The sequence below is a fragment of the Columba livia genome, chromosome 12 (genome assembly GCF_036013475.1).
Source record: "Columba livia isolate bColLiv1 breed racing homer chromosome 12, bColLiv1.pat.W.v2, whole genome shotgun sequence".
In the NCBI taxonomy this organism is placed as follows: domain Eukaryota; kingdom Metazoa; phylum Chordata; class Aves; order Columbiformes; family Columbidae; genus Columba; species Columba livia.
The window spans coordinates 10,020,636-10,041,797 of NC_088613.1; the positions used below are offsets into that span (position 1 = coordinate 10,020,636).

General features: G+C 43.7%; 1 protein-coding gene across 3 annotated transcripts in view; it reads left to right on the forward strand.

Moving 5' to 3' along the window:
* NRK (Nik related kinase) overlaps nucleotides 1-21,162 on the forward strand; it is a 101,939-nt gene that overhangs the window by 68,490 nt on the left and 12,287 nt on the right. For all 3 annotated transcript variants that reach the window (XM_065077820.1, XM_065077822.1, XM_065077821.1), the window contains 10 exons: nucleotides 2,123-2,220; nucleotides 3,258-3,376; nucleotides 8,302-8,395; nucleotides 10,775-10,948; nucleotides 11,793-11,922; nucleotides 12,333-12,491; nucleotides 14,121-14,264; nucleotides 15,501-15,635; nucleotides 17,306-17,406; nucleotides 17,936-18,085. In XM_065077820.1, coding sequence (XP_064933892.1) covers nucleotides 2,123-2,220; nucleotides 3,258-3,376; nucleotides 8,302-8,395; nucleotides 10,775-10,948; nucleotides 11,793-11,922; nucleotides 12,333-12,491; nucleotides 14,121-14,264; nucleotides 15,501-15,635; nucleotides 17,306-17,406; nucleotides 17,936-18,085 — 1,304 coding nt within the window. The remainder of the gene's footprint in view (nucleotides 1-2,122; nucleotides 2,221-3,257; nucleotides 3,377-8,301; nucleotides 8,396-10,774; nucleotides 10,949-11,792; nucleotides 11,923-12,332; nucleotides 12,492-14,120; nucleotides 14,265-15,500; nucleotides 15,636-17,305; nucleotides 17,407-17,935; nucleotides 18,086-21,162) is intronic.

Consider the following 21,162-nt stretch of genomic DNA (forward strand, 5'->3'; position numbering starts at 1 on the left):
GATTCTGGCAGATGGGGACATGGAGCAGAAGTGGACAGCTGTGTTGCTCTCCCCTGATTCCTAAGGGTGTTTCCTGTGGGTCATTGTTAGGGCAGTTGCTGTGTAGCTCCTTGCAAAGCACTGGGTGGTTACACTACTTTACATCCAGGTTGACTACTAGAGATGGGGAACATGGTGAATCACGCCCAATTCGAAGCAGGGTGGTTGCTAAAAATGTTGTGAAACCACACCAGTGAGCTGCTGAGGTCTTTTATTTTTAAACCGAGGCTCAGATTGTTAATTTGCAAGCCCTTGATAAGTGAAGAACAAATTGCTTATTTATTACACTTAGACAATCAAGCCAGTTTTGCTTTCACTAACTGCTTTGCTTCAAGAGGAATCCAAAGCACACTTTAAACTGCTTGGGTTTTGTTTCATTTTGCTCTTATGTCATTTTATGTTTGAATAACAGCATAGAGATGAACAACGTGCAACAGCCCAACTCAGCTTTGCAGTGTCTGCATGATGTATAACTTCTGTGCAATTTTGGCATGGAGAAATGAAAACCTTACCAGCAATGGAAAGAATAGAAAACCTCCCTTGTGGTTTAAACTGTCTCCTTGGGTTCTTAAGTGTCATTAAATTACAGCTAGTTCTGGCATATGGTGTTTCAGAAAGAGTTTGTTGCTTTCCCAAACCCACAGGGATACTGAATTGGAGAAGAAAGGGCTATAAATACTTTAAAGCCAATACTTATGCTGAGTTGCTTAGGGTACTCATTGACCAATAAGGAATTCTGAATTTTAAAAGCTTTGAGAAATGCATGAGTGCATGAAGCCATTGTGATAAAACTATCTAAATTACCAAATACAAATCCTAATTTGTGTGAGCTTGAATTCTCTCCCCTTAACTTGCAGGGAGTCCTGTTGGTAACAGTCATGGGACAAATTGCTGAACGATGCGTAGGCGTTGAGCTGGCTGGTGTGTCCCAGTGGCAGGGCACATCTGCTTTCCCTCCCTTCGGTTGTATCAGGAATTGTGTGCAGAAGTCAGCACCTCTCCAAGGCTGCTCTTGCTCTTCCCAAGTAGCTTTGAGGGAAGTGGGGGTGTTGAAACAGAAGATTCGCTTAATTACGTGCAAGTATCCCTCCTAACACGGCATCAGCCCCTACAGATGGACTCCAGCTCCTCTAGTTTTGTTTGCTTGGGTATTCAACACTGTGCAAGCGTGGTGGCAAGTGGAGGTCCCCGTGCCACCTGTGGGGGAGGCAGAGCGCTGCAGCTTCCTCGCTACCCCTACCTGACCTCGGGCAGCGTCTCGAGGTGCCGCCTGTCGCTGGGCAGGGTCCAGCTCTCTCTGCAAGAACGAGGGCTGCTTGTTACCCACTCCCTCATGGCGCCGAGTGGAAGTGGGAACTGAGAAGTGACACTCGTGTGCCCCAGGGGAAGCAGGGATTGGAAAAATGGTTCTCCTGGTGCTGCCATGGGAGGTGTTGAATCCTCTTCTGCCTTCAGTTTGACCCCATGCTCGTGAGTGGAATTTGGTGCAGCTGTTCGCTCTCAGCCCAGTTGGGTTTAGAGAATCAGACCTTTTAGACTGGTTTTATGCACCACTTGTATGAAGGCAACACATCTGTTTGTTCCTGAAATTGTGCATCAGAGGCCCAGGCTCCTGTACATCCCCCAACCCCCTGTCTGCAGAGACAGGAATATAGCTGGATGGCACCTTTAGTGCTGGAATATGACCAGCAGCTGCTGATACGATGAGATGTCTCCCTCAAGAACAGGATCGGAGGAAGGGATTAGCATGCGCTCAACCCATTTCCCTTGCAAGCTGCCTTCCAGTCCATGGAACTGTTGCTGGTATGCAGTGGGAGTGTGTTGCCAAGGTTTTAGTCGGCTTGTTTTACACCTGCAGCATTAAACTGCACCAGTATCAATTTATATACATAATATTGTGGTATTCAGAACCACTGGAAAAGAAGCAAAAAGATTTCCCTTTGCAACAAAGACAAAAAAGAAGTTTGTCAGCTGAGGCTGGGTTCTGCTTTGGGTGGTAACTATATGTGCTTTTCTTACTGGTCTCTTCTCTCTCTGCTGCACATGCATTTAAAAAATAAACTTCTTTTTTTTTAATTCCCAGGGAATCCAGGACCAGCCAAGGCAGAGAATGTTTTGCCCCAAAACCAATTGCAGCTGCTTAAGATGTCTGAAAAAGCTTCTCATCAAGGCCAGATTGCAGTAGGTTCTTTTAAATTCAGTGACATTTTTATTTGTTCCTGGTGTTCACTGGGGGCATGTCTGTGCAGACAGCTCCTCAGCTGCAGCTAATGAGTCCACCTGAGAGGCAGTGTGGGGCTGGCTCGAGCTTGTTGCTGCGTTAACGTGTCTCATCAGCTTTCAGTCCAGGTCTGACTTGTGTCCAGCTCAGGTCATCAGCAGAGAGCTGAACCCATCTGATCATAAATCTTTAGAAAGGAAGGGTATGTCTTTAATATTTCAGGAAGTCATTGGTCAGTTGTCATGCAACCCAGAAGTCTAGACCATGCCAGTGGCCTCTGCAAATACCCAGTGTGTAACTGCCTGGAGCACATGCTACCAGCCTGTGACACACTCAGGAATGTCCTGGCTCTCCGTTCGCTGACTTGCTACTGATGGAAAGGGTGATTGCTGCTCCTCCTTCCTATTTACTGATGCATTTATCATCTTTGGTGGGGTTTGGGGTGGGAGGATGTCTGATCGCTGCAGCTCTCATGGTGCCTTGTGCAAGAGCTCATATGTGGGATGCTTGGCATTTTAAAAGTTTGCAGGATGCGTAGCATTTTAAAATTTGTCCAGCAGGTCTGGGTGACTCTGGGGGATGCAGAGTGGGTCAGCAGGGACAGCCACAGTGTACCAGGGTCCCCAACCCCTCCTGCCTTGTCAGGGACCAGAGGTTTGAAGAAGACTCTGTGTTTAGGCCATTGCCAATGACGTGGGAGGCCTATATATGAGTTCCTGTAGGACTGGGGCTGGTGGCTGTGAGCCGCCGATGTGTACTGACTAAAGTTAGTCACCTTTTACCTTGTAGGAAAATCAGGTGTTTTGGCTTGGTTCAGCTTCCTTTATGAAATACCCACTTGTGATGGACCAGCAAAAGCATTAGCTACCTAATAAAGATTTTTTTGATGTGGAAGTGACAATAACTATATTTGCTGGAATGGTAAAATACTTCACATGCTGTTTAGCGATGGGTTCTTCCAGGAGAAAAATAAATCAACTGAGTTTCCTTTTCTCAGAGTCCAGGCTCCTTTGCCAAGGGGAAGGATGGTGCCAGCTCATTCTTAAAAGCAGCAGACTATTCATCATCGAGTGACGAAGGTGACAGCAGTGATGAAGATGACATGAACCACACAGGGTTTGCTTGATTTTTTTTTTTAATTATTACTTATTATTATTAGATGCTTCTAAATATCTGGAAGAAGTTGGCTTACATAGACACTGCCTCCCTTCTGAAGTTACTATCAGTCATTTATGTCAGTTTTAATTAAGCAGTTTAATCGCACTATAATGAACTCCTGGGGGTAAATGTTTGCTCCATCAGATGTGTGTGGTGTAATAAGCTTTGATGACTTGCTGCCCTGGGAAAATGAGGAAATGTCTTGTTTAAACTGAATATCAATAGGCAGTGCTTTTACAGAGATTACTACACATTGATCTACATTTAAATAGAATTTTTGAAAGAAAAAGAGAGGGAAAGAAAACTGTACACCTTCATGCTAAATACAGGTTACAGTGAAAAAAGCAAGGCAAACATGGCCTGTGTATTCAGATAGTCTGTTCACTCTGGGATAAATAATTGCCACTGAAAAGCTGATTCTTTTACCAGGGCTCTTCATGAAGAGGGGGTAGAGTAAGCAGGATTTGTTTTTGTAAAATTTGCTGTATTTTTAGTATTGGTGTTTTGCACAGTTGCTGTGGTTGCCAGATGATGCTGTGGCTCGTACAAATCTGATCTCGCCTGAAGTGTTTCTCTCTAGCTTTCCAGTTTATCTTGTAGATTTTGTGACTGTCACCTTATGGTGTTTTACCTGTCATGCAAAATGTGTTTTCTGCTGAGAAATAATGGAGCGTGAATAGCTTGCTAGTCCAAGTGAAAGAGAGTTGTGGGATCAGCTGGCCAGCCCTGCTGTTTGGAACAGCAAACTGAGTTATTTTTTAATATCAACGAATAAAACTTCTAATTTTCTCGCAAAGAGACTTCAGTTTGATTCCGGTTCTAGGATTTACTTTGAAGTGCATCACAGGGCCACAGAGCTCTCTGGGATGGGGCAATGGGGCTCTTGCTTTTCTGACATAATTGCACATGCAGTTGTGTCAATCTTCAGGAAGAGATGCGCAGATTTGTAGCACTGTTGGCAAGCCATTGCGCTGGCCTGGTACCAGCCCTTTCCCCTGTGCTGCTCGGAAGAAGGCAGTTTTGCGCCTGCATATGCTCCTGATTTGCATTTCTGAAGTTCATTTTTAGAGCTGAGGGATGAGGAGAATGTTAAAAATCTTGTAGCTTATTCAGTGTATGTGAAAGAGCTGTATTTTTACTGCGATGCCTTTATTTTCTTATTGCTCCTCTTCCAAACCACCTTATTCTGATCTGTAAAAAGTGTTATTTGCTTTAGGTCATAGAATTCATCCTAGACCTCAGAAAAACTCTACATAAAAATATGGATTTGCCCTGTAGCAATGACTTGCTGTGTAAGTGTTAGATTGCTGTGATGCTTGCATGCTGTAATGATTTTAAGGAGTGGTATCGCTGTCTTTGGAAATCTGCATGTGTTGTTTGCATCTCCTCTGTGTGCGAGATCTGCCAGTCCTATAGAGAGGTGGAATTATGGGGATGATCCCTCTCAGGTTTGCGTTCCGATGCACACAGCCACTGCAAGAATTCTTGTAAAATCAGAAGTATAGTCTTGTTTATTAACAAAGTCCCTTCACCGTGGCTGAGTGCCATTTATATTAAAAGGGAGATACTTTGGGAAGTATATCCTGATTACTAATAAGTAAATAGCAAAAAGGATAGTGATCATAGAGGAAACAGCAGCCAGCATTGAAACTTTGCATATTCTGGCTAAAGTGAAGATTTTTGTGTTTCTTGCTGTCTAGATCATGTGAAAGCAGGATCTGAAGCCCCTTGCCATCTGTAGGAGTGTTCCTATGTGGGCCTTGGCTGAGACACCTTGGGCCAAATTTTAGTTGGCTGTTAAAAACAATCTGTGGTTCCTTCTTCTTGCCTGTGCTATGGAACAGCCTTTGATGTCCACACTCCAGCTTTCATGGAGCTGCTCAGACTTGGGACATACACATATACAAGAGGAAGAGCTTCATGTTCTCTTGGACAAATCTCATTAACCAGCCCGAGAAGGCTCATTTCTGACAAAGCCAGGACTAAGGGCAGCTGTCTTCCACCAGTAAAACAACTTATGGTCTTGTTTTTGTTTTCACTAACGTGAACGGGAATTCTCCCTCACACACACCAGGCTTTTGTTTTGAGGAAAGGATATCAGTGTAAAAAATCCAGCATCTTACCTACTTCTATAGCATATCTATTCCCTTGGTGCTAATTTCTCCAATTCCACTGAGAGTGCTTTTTTCTCCAATGCCTGTGGCATTCACCATCCCTGTAAAACACTGAGTTTCCTGTGGCTTATTTTGTGTAGTACAGTTTCCACTCTCTGCTCTTTATATGCTGTTCTCTTCCAGCATTCGAATGAGGTGGGTGCAGGTGTGTGCTTGGCTAGGAATTACTTTCTCCCCAATGGGTGGGAGGCTGACATCATGTAAGATCAGCTGCTGCTTGAGGTCCTTGCACTCGCCATTTATCCTGTTCCATATCTTGCCATTCCTTCTAAGTTCAGTATGTAAATATTTACCCCTCCCACAGGAGTGAGGGGGGACCCAAAACATAAACAAAGTTCCATTTGGGTAAAAAAGTTTAAAATGCAAAGGTACCACTGGTTGTGTAGGAAGCAATGGTATCCATGGCTGGCGAGAATGATAAACTCCCAATCAATCTGGAATTGTATGGGATCTGCTACTCCAGCTGGATCCCTACAAGTCGATGGGGTCTGATGGGATTCATCCTAGGGTGCTTAAAGAGCTGGCTGACATCATAGCGAGACCTCTCCCTGTGATTTTTCAACACTCTTGGTAATCTGGAGAGGTGCCGGAAGACTGGAAGCTGGCAAACATTGTCCCAATCTACAAGAAGGGCACTAGGGATGACCCCTGCAACTACAGGCATATCAGCCTCACTTCTGCTCCTGGCAAAATCATGGAGAAGATTCTTCTGGGAGTTACTGAAAAAAATCTGAACAACGCAGTCATTGGTCCCAGCCAGCACGGGTTCTTGAGGGGAAAGTCTTACCTGACCAACTTAGTTTTGTTCTATGACAAGGCTACCCACCTAGCTGACCAAGGGAAGCCTGACAATGTGATCTTTTAGGATTTGAGTAAAGCCTTTGATCCTGTCTCTCACAGTGTCCTACTGGACAAGATGTCCAGCATCCAGCTGGTTAAACACACAGTGCAGTAGGTGAGCAGTTGACTGATGGGCCGGGCTCAAAGGGTTCTAGTAAATGGGGTAATGTCAGGCTGGCAACCAGTCACTAGTGGGGTTCTGCAGGGATCCATCTTAGGGCCAGCACTCTTCAATGTCTTTATAAATGACTCAGGACTTGAGGGATTGCTTAGTAAGTTTGCTGATGACACAAAACTGGGGGAGCTGTTGACACACTCGAGGGCAGAGAGGTTCTGCAGAGGGGTCTGGACAAATTGGAGAACTGGGCAATCACCAACTGCATAAAATTCAGCAAGGGCAAGTGCCGGATTTTGCACCCAGGACACGGCAACCCTGGCTGTACATACAGACTGGGGGACGAGATGCTGGAAAGCAGCTCCGTGGAAAGGGATCTGGGGGTTCTGGTTGACGGCAAGTTGAACATGAGCCAACAGTGTCCCCGGCAGCCAAGAGGGCAACTGTGTCCTGGTGCATCCAGCACTGCACGGCCAGCCGGGCACGGAGGGGATTGTCCCGCTCTGCTCTGCTCTGGTGCGGCCTCACCTGGAGCACTCACTGTGTGCAGGGCTGGGCACCACAGGGTAAAAAAGATATTAAGCTACTGGAGAGTGTCCAGAGAGGGCTATGAAGTTGGTGAAGGGTTTGGAGAGGAAGCCGAGTGAGGAGCGGCTGAAGTCACTTGGTTTGTTCAGCCCGGAGGAGACTGAGGGGAGAGCTCATGCGGTTACAGCTCCTCACAAGGGGAGGAGGAGGGGCAGGTGCTGATCTCTTCTCTTTAGTGACCAACAACAAACCCGAGGGAACGGCAGGAAGATGTGCCAGGGGAGGTTCAGGTTGGACATGAGGAAAAGGTTCTTTCCCCAGAGGGTGCTGGACACTGGAACAGGCTCCACAGGGAGGTGTCACAGCCCCAAGCCTGACAGTGTTCAAGAATAGACTGGACAACGTCCTCAGAAACACGGTGTGAACTGTGACATTGTCCTGTGCAGGGACAGGAGTTGGACTCAATGATCCTTGTGGGTCCCTTCCAACTCAAGACATTCTATGATCACAATAGATGCTTGCTCTATTCTTACTAGTTCTTCCAGTATCTGCTTTGGGTCACTGTTGCAGATGGGATCCTGGGCTAGGGGTGGCTTTTGGCCCCAGCCACTCCAGGAGCTCTTACGTTCTCTTGCGTCTGTGTGCACTGGGCAGCATTTTCTTTGTTTCTTTGTAAGTCAGGTGAGGTTGTCCCTGTGTCAAGGACCGACTCACAGTCGGTCACATGAAATTCCAGTATAGCATATCCCAGTAGGCTCTGGAGGAGAGATCCCTGATATGAGCATATAGCAGAGCAGCGGCTCTCCCCCTTGCACGTGCAGCTGATGCTCTTTCTCTGGAGGGCAGGGTGGCTCATAATTGCACCCCACAGGGTGGTGTACAAGGGGAGACAGGAGAAGATTTGAAGTAGGCATTTCTCAGAAGACAGCTGGAGGGACCAGCTTTCACTTGCCTGACCTATGCAGTGTATGAAAACGGGTGGGTGAGATGCAGGGAGATGAAGGGATGCTATCCATCAAGGTGGGTGTGAGGGGTCCTCAGGCTTGAGTCCGTTCAGACACATCCACAGACTAATCAGCTTGCTTTTGTACAAGAACCTGTAAGTGTAACTAGTGAATGTTAATTATGCTCACTTTTGATCATGTATATGCCTATTTTTGGGGGGCTTTGGGCTCTTTTTTTTTCCCCAGAAGTAGTTCTGTTCATTAATTGGAGTTTGTTACCAGGCAACTGCTAAGCAGCAGAGTGGCAGATTTCCCAAGGACAAGAGTACCAGATGGAATTGAACTGAAACCCCAAAGCACCGTTGCAGAACAGAAGGTAATTTGACCATTTGTAAGGGGGCGGGTACAGCAGTGGGGGGAGTCAGATTGTTAATGTGCATGATAAACACTATATCCATTTCTTCTCAGCAGCATCTTTACTCTGAAGTCCTGCTCTGTCATTGCAAATTATAGCTATAAGCCTCAAAAAATGTGCAGTTTCAGGCTTTGTGCTTCCTATAAAAATGCTTGCAATTAGGTACAAAATTGTGCTTCTTATTTTTGTCCTTGTTATTGACCTGCTAGTAGTTTCTGTTGTCAACATATTTCTTGAAGGCCTTGGGCAGGTTGCAAAAAGCAATATTGTTGATTATTGTTGGTGTGCATTGCTGCTATTTTTAAAAATCTCGACCTTTTTTATTCCAATTTAAAGAGAACTACCTCCTGCTACTTAAAATAATACCAGAAGAGGGGAAAAACACTTCATCTCTCCCTACTGGCTTAGCAAAAATACATATCTTCTCATATGTCATGTTGTGGTTCCTTCCCAGCTGTAGTTTCTAGTAGAAACTTCATGTCATATGGATTTTCCCCTGTGATAAATATTACTGCAGAAAAGATGAAGACAGACAAAGCAGAACAATGTGCTTTGTGGCTGAAAACAAAAAAAAATATTACAGTAATAAGACTTGCACTTAGCGTTAGAGCACTTCTCACATATTACTGAGTGTACTCTCGTTTCACAGGTAGGGAAAATAAATTGCTGTGAAACTGGTGTTTTTCCCAGAGCTGCTAGTGTGAGCTGTGGCAGGGCTGGGGAGAAAAAGGAGTTTTCTTTACCTCTGGTGTGATTTCTAAGCTTCAGACCAGAGCAGCATCCTTCCCTGACTGGGGAAGGAGTCTCAGTTTGCCTTTATCTCACCATCCTTGAGGAGAAAGGACCATACTTTGGAGAAGGCGTTATAAATGGGGCAAAACCAGTATTTTTCTTGTGTTATGCGAGCCCAGTGCTTTCTATTTCCCCTCGTATCCAGGCACTGGAAATAGACTACTCAAGGGAAAGGAGAAGGATGGGGTCTTAAAGCTCCAGACTGAGGATGAGGGAGGATGGAAAAGAGTGGAGATCACATTTTCTGGTGGGTTGGGGGGTGACAAAGTGGGAGGGAGAACAAGACACATGATTGCCACCTCTCCTCACAAATCTCTCTGATGCCTTCCAGTCTTCTCCCTCCTTCTCATGGAGAATCCGCTCCATTCATCCCACCTCTGCTTCACCAGCCACAGCCATCACGAGTCTCCATGACTTCTTACAACATCCCTTTTCCCAGCCCATCAGCACAGACTGGTTTGAAGTGGTTAGGGTGTACCAAACTGCTCAAATGCTTCCAGTGGGGGTTTTGTTCAGTTCAACTGAATCTGACTCAAACCTGAACAAAAAAGCCCCATACTGGCTTGATTCCCTAATCTCAGACAATGACATTTATGTTTTGGTTTGCCTTTTTTTAGATATAGATTAAAATGTAAAGTAATTAAATCATCGGTTTGATTTCTAGTTAATTATTTGGTTATTTATAATTATCTACTTTATTTTTCTTTTTCCTTATTTTGGCCAGCATTCAGAAAAGCTGATCTGATTTCAGTAGGTTGTTTATCAAAGTCTCTACAATGTACAGACTTGCCTTGGATTCACCCACCCAGAAGCTGCTCGAGTTTGGTGGTGCTTTTTGCTTTGGTGTAATTCAGAGGGAATTTTCTATTGCAGTACTTGGCTCCTGTCACTCTCTGTGTTCCAGTGCCAATGGTGTTCGGGTGCCCTGACTGATCACGGCTGGGGTACATCCCCTTGCACTGCCTTCATCATCTGGGACACCACTTGCTTTACACATCCCATCTTTCTTCCTCTCAAAGTTCTAGCCACGTATTCCAAGAAACCAACCTCTGACTCCATATGTTGTGCTGCAGGGGAGAGAGCTTGTGTGGTTCCTCACTCTGTATGTAGTTTACAAGTATCTCCTTGAAGCTGGGGGGATCCTATAAGGAGATCTGCAGTACCAAACATCACTGTACTGGAAATGCTGATACTGCATCCTAGTGAATGTCATCATTCTAGAATAAGGTTTTCAAATTCAGTAAATGGAAAGTAGCAATGAAATGAACGGTAAGGGGCTTTGAACTAAATGCGGGTCCAGAGCCAAATGGTGTCCACTTCTGACTGTGGTGGGCAGAGGTCACATCTGCAATTTTAGAACAAGTCACTTGATTCTCTCTCAAATGTTTCTGAGGATGAAGTTTCTTCTTTACCTGTGGTTGAGGTAACGTAGATGAGGAACATTTGTGGAGCACTTCAGGAGTGGAAGCCAGTCCTAGTTAACAGGAGTTGCATAGTGCATTGGAAGTTTGCTAAATGTGGACTTTAACTGTATGTTCTCATGTACAGGATCAGATTTTAGGGAAACAAATTTCGAGCACCCAAGAAGGCCTCTGGAGCATAAGCAACCAGAACTATCTCCTGCCAGATCTCCTCCAGCAAAGCCAAATTTCAGACTCCTCTTTGAACCCACCAAAAGTGCCACTGACTAGCCAGGAACCTCAGAACAAACTTCTGAATAAGGTAAGAGATAAATTACAGATTGAATTAATTATACCATTATTTTCCTCCAGCCCTTTCCTCCAGCCTGAGATTGAGAGCCTTTTAACCTAATCTGTCCTGTCTTTTTATGATGAAATTTTTCACCGCATCGCTTCCTTAAAAGTTTTATCTAGAGGATGGATAAAAAATCGTGAGCTCTCTAACATATTTTATTGTTCCACTTGTTTGCCCCCATTTCTCTCTCTGCTCCCTTTTCATTCCTTCCTTTTTTTTCCTCCCTTTTTACACAAGCTAGAAGGGCTTGCACCCTCTGCTCCTTCACCTGTCAAGTCATCAGTGCAGCACTCTGTCTCTGCACCTTGTCCCTGGCTTTCTTCTACCCAAGTGCCAGGTGGGAACGCCCAGGGGCCAGGGCAGCGTGATGTCTCAGCAGCCCCAAAGGGGACTCTGACACCACCGTGGGCACAGGGGTCTCCTGGGGAGAAGTGTGTCACTGGAGGCAGGTAACAGCTCTGTCAGGTCACATCCTGAGCTGCCTTACTCACGCCAACAGCGTCCTCCTTGCTGCACAGAGGTTTGAGCAATGCCCTGCTGCAGAGACACGACAGCAGGGAGTGATCGATGTGCTCGTCTTCTGGGATCTGCGGATTGCAGAGCACTGCCTGGCCAAGCATCCCCACACGACTCCCTGCTCAGGCCTCTTCTGTCGCTGAATTTGTACCATGTATCTACTGCTTTAGGACTGTTGATCATGTCGAAGTATGCCACATGCCATTTCTTCTGAGCGTCAGAGGCACCACATTGCTGTGTGCTGCCTGCTCTCCTAGCATCACCTTCCTGAAGCAGGTCTTGTTTTATGTTGTAGATCCCGTGCACTGAAAGTACCCCTTCAAAGAGCAGTACATCGTCCACAACATCCTTCACTTCATTCATAGATCCCAGACTGCTGCCAATCACCCCTCCCACCAGTCCAGTAGGACCTTCCTGTAGTTCTCGTGAGTATGCTTTACCCTTCTCATAAAATGTCACTCCTGATTTTTGTGGGGATTTTTGTTTTGTTGGGTTTTTTTTTGGGGGGGGTGTGGGGAGGGCTTTTTGCTTGGAAATGGAAACTGTCAACAACATCTTCAGAAATGGAAAGTCAACATTGCTATGAATTTTCATTGTACTGCTTCTGCCCTTCTTCCAGATGTGGCTTGCTCTACTCTGCTGCTGTGTTACCACAGTGCTTACTCAGGAATGCCTAAGGAATTTTCCAGATGTGTGCTTTTTCCTTGCCTATGTAATGCTCCTTAGGTGTTTTCTCGTCCCTCTGCTGTTTCTTTCATTCTGCCTTAAATAGGTCAAATATGAGATGTAGCCAAACATTCGCATTTTTCACAATTGCATATGTCTTTCATTCTAGCATCTAGTGCAAAACCCGAGCCTGTCAGGAGAGAAAATGCCAGGAAGGGCTCTGTTGTCAACGTCAACCCAACGAATATCCGCCCACAGAGTGACAGTCCAGAAATTCGTAAATACAAGAAGAAATTCAACTCGGAGGTTCTTTGTGCTGCTCTGTGGGGTAAGCGCAGAGGCACTCGGGCCTGTGTGCGGAGGGGAGGCAGCAGCAGGAGGGGCTGGCGGTCTGTGCCGGGCAGATTTCACAGCTGTATCACCCCTCTCCTGTCAGAAAGCCCTGGTGCGGATCACTGAGCAGATACCTGCATCACTCGCCTGGCGCTGCCTCCCTGCTGGAAGATGGCAAACAGATGACTTACAGTTGCAAAGGATTTTGTGCATTAGAGTGAGAAAATGTTTTGATCAGGCACCAAATTGAAACTGCACTCGTTAGAAGAGCCAAAAGTTGCAAATGTTTTAGTAACTTAGATGAGGCATGACAACTACTCTTGTCTTAGCTGCATATGAGTACAGCTGATCGCACTACACCCTGATCCAGTGGAAATAATCCAAACCTGAACCCTTCTCCTGTCAAGTATGTTTAGGTATTCCAGGAATCTGAAGAAGGTCGGGCATCAGTCTTTCCAAAAGCTTGGCTTCCTTAGTTCCAGCTGTCAGTGCTTATTCAGAACCTGTCTGGATCACCCTTTTTACAGGGTCAGCTTCAAATGGTGTATTATAAAACCTAGATGAGTGCAGTCAGACAAGTTTTCAACAACTGTAGACCTTGTCCTAGTCTCACAATAGCTAAGGTCTTGAGTAGTTCTAACCGTCTTTCTACTTCAGAAGAACAGACCCACCCAGCCTTTTACTCCTCCTTGCTTTTTGAGTCTGGAATGGAAAATGAATGAAGTAGATGAAACATCATCCAAATGAAATGTAGATTTCCAGTTTACAGCTTCACAGATTTTGTGTAATGTATATTTGCAGGAGTCCAAGATTTTAAATTAAGAACAGAGCTGCGTGGCAAGGTCTGTAATTAAATGCGCGTTGAGGCTGAAGGGCACCAGGTACTCACCAGAGCATTGCCAGTAGAGGAGGTTGCTTGTTACAGCAGGATACCTCATGTCATTTCTCTGGAACCTGCTGATTAGGAAACATTGCTGTCATGCAAGCCAAACATAGGTTTTGTCATCCTCTGATGTCACCAACTCACTGGACCTTTCTCTTCCTTGAGAGCGGTTGGATTTCAGATGGACTCTCTCCTTTAATTTGTCATTTGAAAGCATTCTTGCGAAACACAGACCATTTTCAAACAAACACTCCACTTCCTCTTAATAGCAGCAATTTTTCCCACAAGTTGGGTCATCCTGTGATTTGTGTGTTGTATTTGGGGAAAAAGGGAATTTTTTTTGGTGTTTTGGTTTTTAGTTGGTAGAGACCCCTAGATCATTTAGTTGCACCTCCTGTGTTGCCAGTGAAGTTGTGCTGGACTGGCACTTCTGCAGTGCCCACAGGCACGAGAAGTTAGTTCTCAAAGTATTTTCTTTCTGTTTTAACCAACATTGAGTTCAGTGGAACTTCTCATCCTTCGTGCTACATGGGCCTGTAAGTGTTCTGCTGGGTGAAAAGTCTAATGGTGAGATCCTTTTTTTCCTACTCATTTTTCTGGGAGAGCATCCACAGAGTAACAGAGAAATTATCAGGTAGCATTAAGTGAGACTAAATTAGAATCAGTTGTCAAAACAATGAACACCCGGTGGCCTCTGAATTTGTGGTGATTTACACAGTATGTTTTTCCATGTATAAACAGGAGTAAATCTACTGGTGGGAACGGAGACTGGATTGTGGCTGCTGGACAGAAGTGGCCAAGGAAGAGTTTATTCGCTGATTACAAGGAGACGATTCCAGCAAATGGATGTTCTGGAAGGACTCAATGTGCTAATTACTATATCAGGTTAGTTCAGTGTCTAAAAGTATCTGACCTGCACTGGGGTTGGAAGCAATTAAAAAGAAGAATTAGGTTATAAACTAGGTTGAGGAATTTCCTCTTACAGAAAATCACAGGATGGTTATAGGAAAACTCTCTTGAAATTTTTATGTTTACATTCTCATTTGAGAGAGGCTTTGGGATATTTCGTTACCCAGTTAATGTATAAAATGGTTTGTGGGAAGTATGAACTGTTTAATATCCTTAAAATTAACTGGTGCTCAGCAAGTTATAGTTTGTCAGTCTGTTTGCTCATTTCTGTGATGGGTGAGTGTCTAAGTGCAATTCTATTAAAATATCATTAAATAACCTCATTCTGTGTTCACCAAGATGTATGGGCTGTAACACGAGAGCGATCTGTACTGTGAAAGCATCAGTAACAATAAATGGAGTGGTGCGTTCAGCCTCTGCTGACAAACAGCTTGGACTCCGCAAGGTGCTCAGGCCCTTATTGCCCTTATTGCCCACGGGTCAGAGCAGCCTCAAAGGATGTTCAGTTCATCACGAGGTCAGAGATGCAGCTCCAGCAAGGAATGGCCGCTCCTTGTCTCCCATCCAGACTCAGCATGGTAGTCAATGGTGAGAGCTGTTTGTCCCTTATGGCCAGGTCCAGCTGATGATGTGACACAGTCCTTGTCTTTAGACAAACCTGTGATCCCAGACTGCTGTTGACCAGATGTACTTATAAACCAAAGCAACAGAAAGACTGACTGAGATGAAAGATGACAAAGTCATTCTCACCTGGAAAGGCACCCACAAGAAAATAGCTACATGTAGTGAAGATTGTCAGTTGATTAGAACTAAATGAATCACATTCAAAATGGCTATTGTAGGTCATACCTGTGTTCCTTTCTTCATATCAAAGAGTATATGAGAGTATATTCTGATAATACATGCATCTAGAGAGACCTGTTCTTTGGCTCAAGGGAAGAATTTTAGTCGGGTGTGAAAATCTTGCATGGAGCTTGAGTCACAAGGTTAGCGCCCATGTGCCAAATCCTATAGGATTGCTCATGTTCTAGTTCCCTCTGCCTGTCACCATCACACAGGGTTTTTCTTTTGTGCTGCTGGACTCTTCTCTCACCTTGACAAGACACAAAGACCCGCTGCACTCAAGGTCACAAAACTCTGGATTTTTGTAAGTGTGGGGGAGTTGGTACTTCAGCAAGTTAAAACCTTGTCTGTCTTTTTTGCAAATCCTAGGGAAGAAGAATAAGTTGAGGGTATATTACTTATCATGGCTGAGAAATAAAATTTTGCGTAATGATCCAGAGGTGGAGAAGCGGCAAGGCTGGGTGTCTGTGGGTGACCTGGAAGGCTGTGTACACTACAAAGTCGGTAAGGACTTTTTGTTTGTTTTGTTTCCTTTGAGAGTTGCTTAAACATCCTTTTGTATCCTGTGACACCAGCATTTTTCTTCAGCTCTGTTTCAAGATTGTATTTGGCTTAATACCACTGAGCTCCTTCAAACCTCCTTGTTTTGCATGGCAGATGCTTTGTGCCCTGTCATTCCAGGTAGTATCTCCTCTTGCAGCAGTTACCAGATGATGTTATGGGTATTCCCTGTGATAGCTGGAAGAAGGGAGCACCAGCCCTGGTCAGTTATTCAGTGGTTTGGAAGCTCTGCAGATACTTAAGATTTTAATTAGACTGATGTTTTCCACCTACATGCTATTCAGCTTCCTTCCTGGCCCTGAGTAACTGCTAACAAACTGGACTAATAAAGTCTAGAAAGTCCATAGGTAGATCAGATTGGATTTGCTACAGCTCATCCCTCTCTCTAGATTATAAAAGACCTAAATATACCTTTGTTTTGACTTACACGCTGGAGATGGTACTGAAGCAGCTGAAAAAACATCTTACTTTTATTTAGCTTTCAAGCAGTTCAGTCTTGAAGGTGAACATCAGTATAGTGATAGTTTCTGCCATTTAACTGCATGAGGGGGTGTGATGTATAGTGCAAGTTTTGCTTTGGTGAAAGACAGTATAGGAAAGTGGCACTTTTTTCAAAGTCAAATAGAAAAATGATATAGAGGAGTGCAGGAGCTGGCAAGGTGGCTGCCTCTCATAAACACCTTCCTTGACTTCTTTTTTTGCTTGTATATCTCATGGTTGTGAAAGTGGCAAGGGTTAAATCCAAGAACGAATGTGAGACAGATGTGTGTTCTTGGTTTCTTTGTGATGATGTTAGAGCAAAGCACGCACGTATTCTACTTCAGTTGGTCACCTTTGCGTTTGGTGTGGAGGTATTTTGCTGTGGTTTGTTTTCAATAGTTATCCTAAAGTTAGGCAAACCTTACTTCAGTAGCATAACACCTGCATCTTTTAAAAATCATTGCCAAGCAGGCAATAAAAAATAAAGGGTGAATGTGTTGGGTTACGATACCCTGGTGTTCTGTTTCCAAAGGAAATGCTTGTCTGTGGCAGGATGAAAACAAAATGTAGAAAGCCTTAATTTTCAATCCCTGATTCTTCATTTATTCTCAATGGGTCCAACATGCCCTGAATCAGCTTAGAGGAAATTGCTCATCTCTTAAACGCTTAGTCAGAAACATGGGTGTCCTTCGCCCACACAAGCCCTTGGAGATTTAACCCCACACAGGAACAGCGAAATGAAAATTCATCCTGCAGAGTGGAACAGAATTGTTAAGCCAACAACCACCGTTCCTCCAAAAGTAGCTTATTCACAACCAGCAACAATGGTGTTTGTTCACACTTAAAAAATAAAGTAGGTTGCCTTAGCTGCAGGGTTAAGACCTTTTTTCTGACCAGTAAGATATATAATGTTAGCAGTCATCTGGCTTTACTGAGAATAAACAAACTATAGGTTTTAAGTCAAGGTATTGTCACTGATGATGTTAAACATTGATGTCCAGAATCCATTAGTCTCCCATGCTGGATAATGTCTACTGCTACAAGTAGTCCCGTGAAATTATTTTATGTGATGAGATGGTCTTTGATTTAAGTGTCTGTCTGGTACCTAAGGAATTGTTCTTCTTGTATTACAGTGAAATATGAGAGAATCAAATTCCTCGTAATTGCTTTGAAAAACTCAGTGGAGGTTTATGCTTGGGCTCCAAAGCCTTATCACAAATTCATGGCTTTCAAGGTAGGTGAAACTTCACTTTGGTTCAGATATATCACTTTCTCACTGTCTCTCATTTACTCTTTGCTTTTGCTTTTTGTTGCTTTGTAGAACTCTTATTTCTAAGGATAAAATGAGTATTCCTTTAAAGAAAATGTTCTTCATTTGACATAAATTGGAGATGGCAAGAATAAAACTGTCACAGTCATTATTCTGTTGGATGCGAATAACTTGTTTCACTGCTGTGCCAAAGTGTACATATGAGTTCACAAAGTTGATGCTGATTTCTCTCAAAAGAGGAAGAAATTTAACATGAATGGTACTCAGCCTAATTTTTGCATTGTCCGTTTCTAGAATCCAGATCTTTTCAACACATAAGTGAATTTTCCAGCTCTCCTTGCAGCTCAGTGGATGATGGATACTTAGCTCCTTAAATGTAACATACTAGTTAACAAAAATAGCTAATTTTTGAGTTTTAAAAATTCTTAAGATCATACGTGTAGATCTGTAAACACACAACTTTGTGCTATATAGTGTATTTTTCTTTTTCCAGTCCTTTACCTCACTTCATCACAAACCACTGGCAGTTGACCTGACTGTTGAAAATGGACAAAGATTAAAAGTCATATATGGCTCACTAGTAGGCTTTCACGCTATCGATGTGGACTCTGGATCTGTGTACGACCTGTACCTTCCAACACACGTAAGATACTCCAAAAACTTTTGTAAATGCCTCTGTTCTTTGGGCTGTATATTGATGATGACGACCATGTTAAGAGTTGCGCTGTATTTCCAAAGACAGGGTAAGAGAATAATTATTGTATGCTAGTTAATAGAAAACCACTTTTCACATACTTTTATAATACTTAAGTTCTGTTAAAATGCTTTTATCAGATTTGGAATATCAATTTTAATGGTTTAGTGTCAGAAAATCTATTGTATGGACAGTAGTATTTTTAATTGATTTATGCTGGAAATTTAGGAGTACTTAAGCAATCAAAGACACAATAGTATCTACGTGAATTTAGGTGGCTTTTAAAATCTGACACTATACTTTTCAATCTTGCTGACACACTGATTAAATTATAACTGAATTGAGCTGAAATTTGACCTGGATTACAAAGACTTGCAACATATTTCATTCCTGATCCACTGCAAGATCCAGGCTCTGTGTGCAAAGTGTGATTTGCCTTGCAGTCATGACTCTGCAGAAACCCAGCTTCCAGACTAAATATATTTGCTGATCTTCTCACTATTCAGTTGCCCAAGAAATCAGTCCTTAAATTGCAAAGAATTTTTAGATTTTCTACAGGATTTTCTCATTAGATTGTCAAAAAGTTGGCATGAAGATGTTGGTTTCAGTTTGGTGTATACATGTTGCATTGTGCGTCTGTTTATTGAGGTGATGGTGATCACTAAATTCCTGCTTAAACTCAGACAACAGCAAAGTAATTCCCCTGCAGAAATGAATGACTGCCGTGGGGCTGTCCAATATGAAATCTGTGCTATGGTTTTAATCTGTTTGTTTGTAATTGTTTTAGCTGTTCTAGATAGTTCTTTTCAAAGCTGTGGCTCCCAAAAGCCAGAGAAACCTGGGGGCTTAGGTCCGGAAGACTGGCGGGTTCCCTTGGCTCCAGTGGCGGCTCCAGGCAAGGAAACTCCTGGGCACACTTGAACCTCCCTGGAGTCAAGAGAACTCCATAGGGGCAGAGGGCCTGCTCACCTGGGTGCCGTGGCCTCCTCCTGTCCCAAGGCAACGCGTCCCAAAGTGATGCTCAGGAGCTCTGGAGAAATCATCCCAGATCTGCATGATCTGTGCCTTGATCCCTTTTATTTTTTTAACTTATTTTTCCCCACTCTCAGCCCCACGTTTTCAAGCCAAATGAAAACCCACATCTCCCGTGCAAGCCACTTGAGCTGCTCTGACAAGTGATGGTTTTCAAATCCCGTCAGACCTGGGCCTCTGATGGACGCAGTGTTTGATGGTGGCTGTTACGTTTATAAACTTAACTAAAAAGTAACTTTTCTAGCTGTTCAGAACGAACTGTTTCATCTGCTGAAAGCTTGTGCTGTTTGTTTCTGTGGTGGTTTTTTGTTGTTATTGGTTTGGGGGTTTCATTTTGAAGGGAATTAATATTTGTTTTGTTAGAGGGTTTATTTAATCTGACAATTAGTAGCTTTATTAACTACGTAACTATGAAAAATTCACATCAGTTTATCAATCTGTGTGTGGTGCCTGCCTACCATTTCTGGAAGCTGGTTGCTAAGCAAGGTGAATAATGACTTGTCAAAAAGATCATTAGCATAATAGCCCAAGATAAGAAGGGCAAAGAAAAGAGTGAACCTTCTTAGAGGCCCTAGTTTTTCAACAGGCTGCAGATATAATTATGTACCTGATGAGAGAGATTTCCCAGGTGACTGCCCTGAATATATGGGGCACCTTTAAAACTGGCTCCACTTCTGTGTGCTCTTCAACCAAAAGTTAGTATGTACTAAAAATATATTTTCCCTTTAGAGTCCTAGACCTGAAATAAATCTGCTGCTACAGTGGCTCTTTTTTGGTATTTTATTATTGTAAAGAGCATCTGCTAGAATTGGGTAGTTCCTTCGAGGAGCTTTGTGGTGGCGACAGACCAGACTTGAGCAGGCTGACTGCAGATACTCTTGCTCTCCGGTAGCCTCTGTTCCCAGTTCCCCACCTCTCTCTTCATCTCTTACCTGCTCCGATCGCTCATGCAAGTACCAAAGCAACGCCTTAAAATCGCTCTGCGACTCTGGATACCTGTTCTGGTGTTACGGATAGTTGTTGCGGAGGCACGGAGTCAAGTGGTTGGCCTGGGTGTATTCGGTTTGGCAAGTACAGCTTCAGTGCTTCTTTTCCTGTTCGTTGTGCCCTTATGGTGTGTGTAAATGTATGTGCTTGAAGAAAACAAAGATCTGTGTGTTGCTCTTGTGAAAATGATGTAGAAGCTCCAGTCATATGCTTCCTATAAAAATATTAACTGTAGTGGTTTAATTAACAATTTAACATCCTGGTTTGAGTAATGCTTTAAACAAGGGAATGCTTTGAAATTGGTTTTCAAGGCTGACCTCTTTTTCTTTCAAAAATGCTTTTGTAAAACCCCACCTTCACGGTTGTGTACTTCAACTTTTTTCTTCACTTGGGACACGTTGGCTTCTGGGAGAGATTCTAGTGCATTGAACAGCTGTTAAAATAACTTGTGGGCGTGAGCCGCGCTGCTCCTGCAGCATGCAGAAATGTGCTTAATGGCATTTAAAGGGGCAACTACGTTCGGTGGAGGATGTGGGAACGAAAGGACAGAGTGGCTTGTATTTGAAAGGTCCAGGTAACTTCTCACCTTGCTGTAAATATTGTTAAATTTACAGGTTTTAGCTTGCGTGGGGATAGGGAAATATCGTGGAAGTGAAAGCACTGATTTCCTGGAATGTGGAAACTTTTGTCCTTCCTCCATCTTCTGAAATAGTTGTGAATTCAAATTCATTTCACCTCTCTTCTATTTATATAACACAAGTGTTTTGTGAGTGAGTAAATATTATTGTGTCTCAGTGGCTCCATGGCTTCTGGATACCAATTAATAGTGGCAAATATAAAGTGAAGTACTGAATGTTGATTTATTTGCAAACCTACTGTCACGTTCAAGGGGGGAGGGAGAAGGCCCGTTTCAGAGGCGAGCTGGCAAACTGCACAGCCTTTCTGAAAACAGGCATTTCTTTCACTTTCCATAAGCTAGTTCTTTTTATTTATCTGCCAAGCTAGTT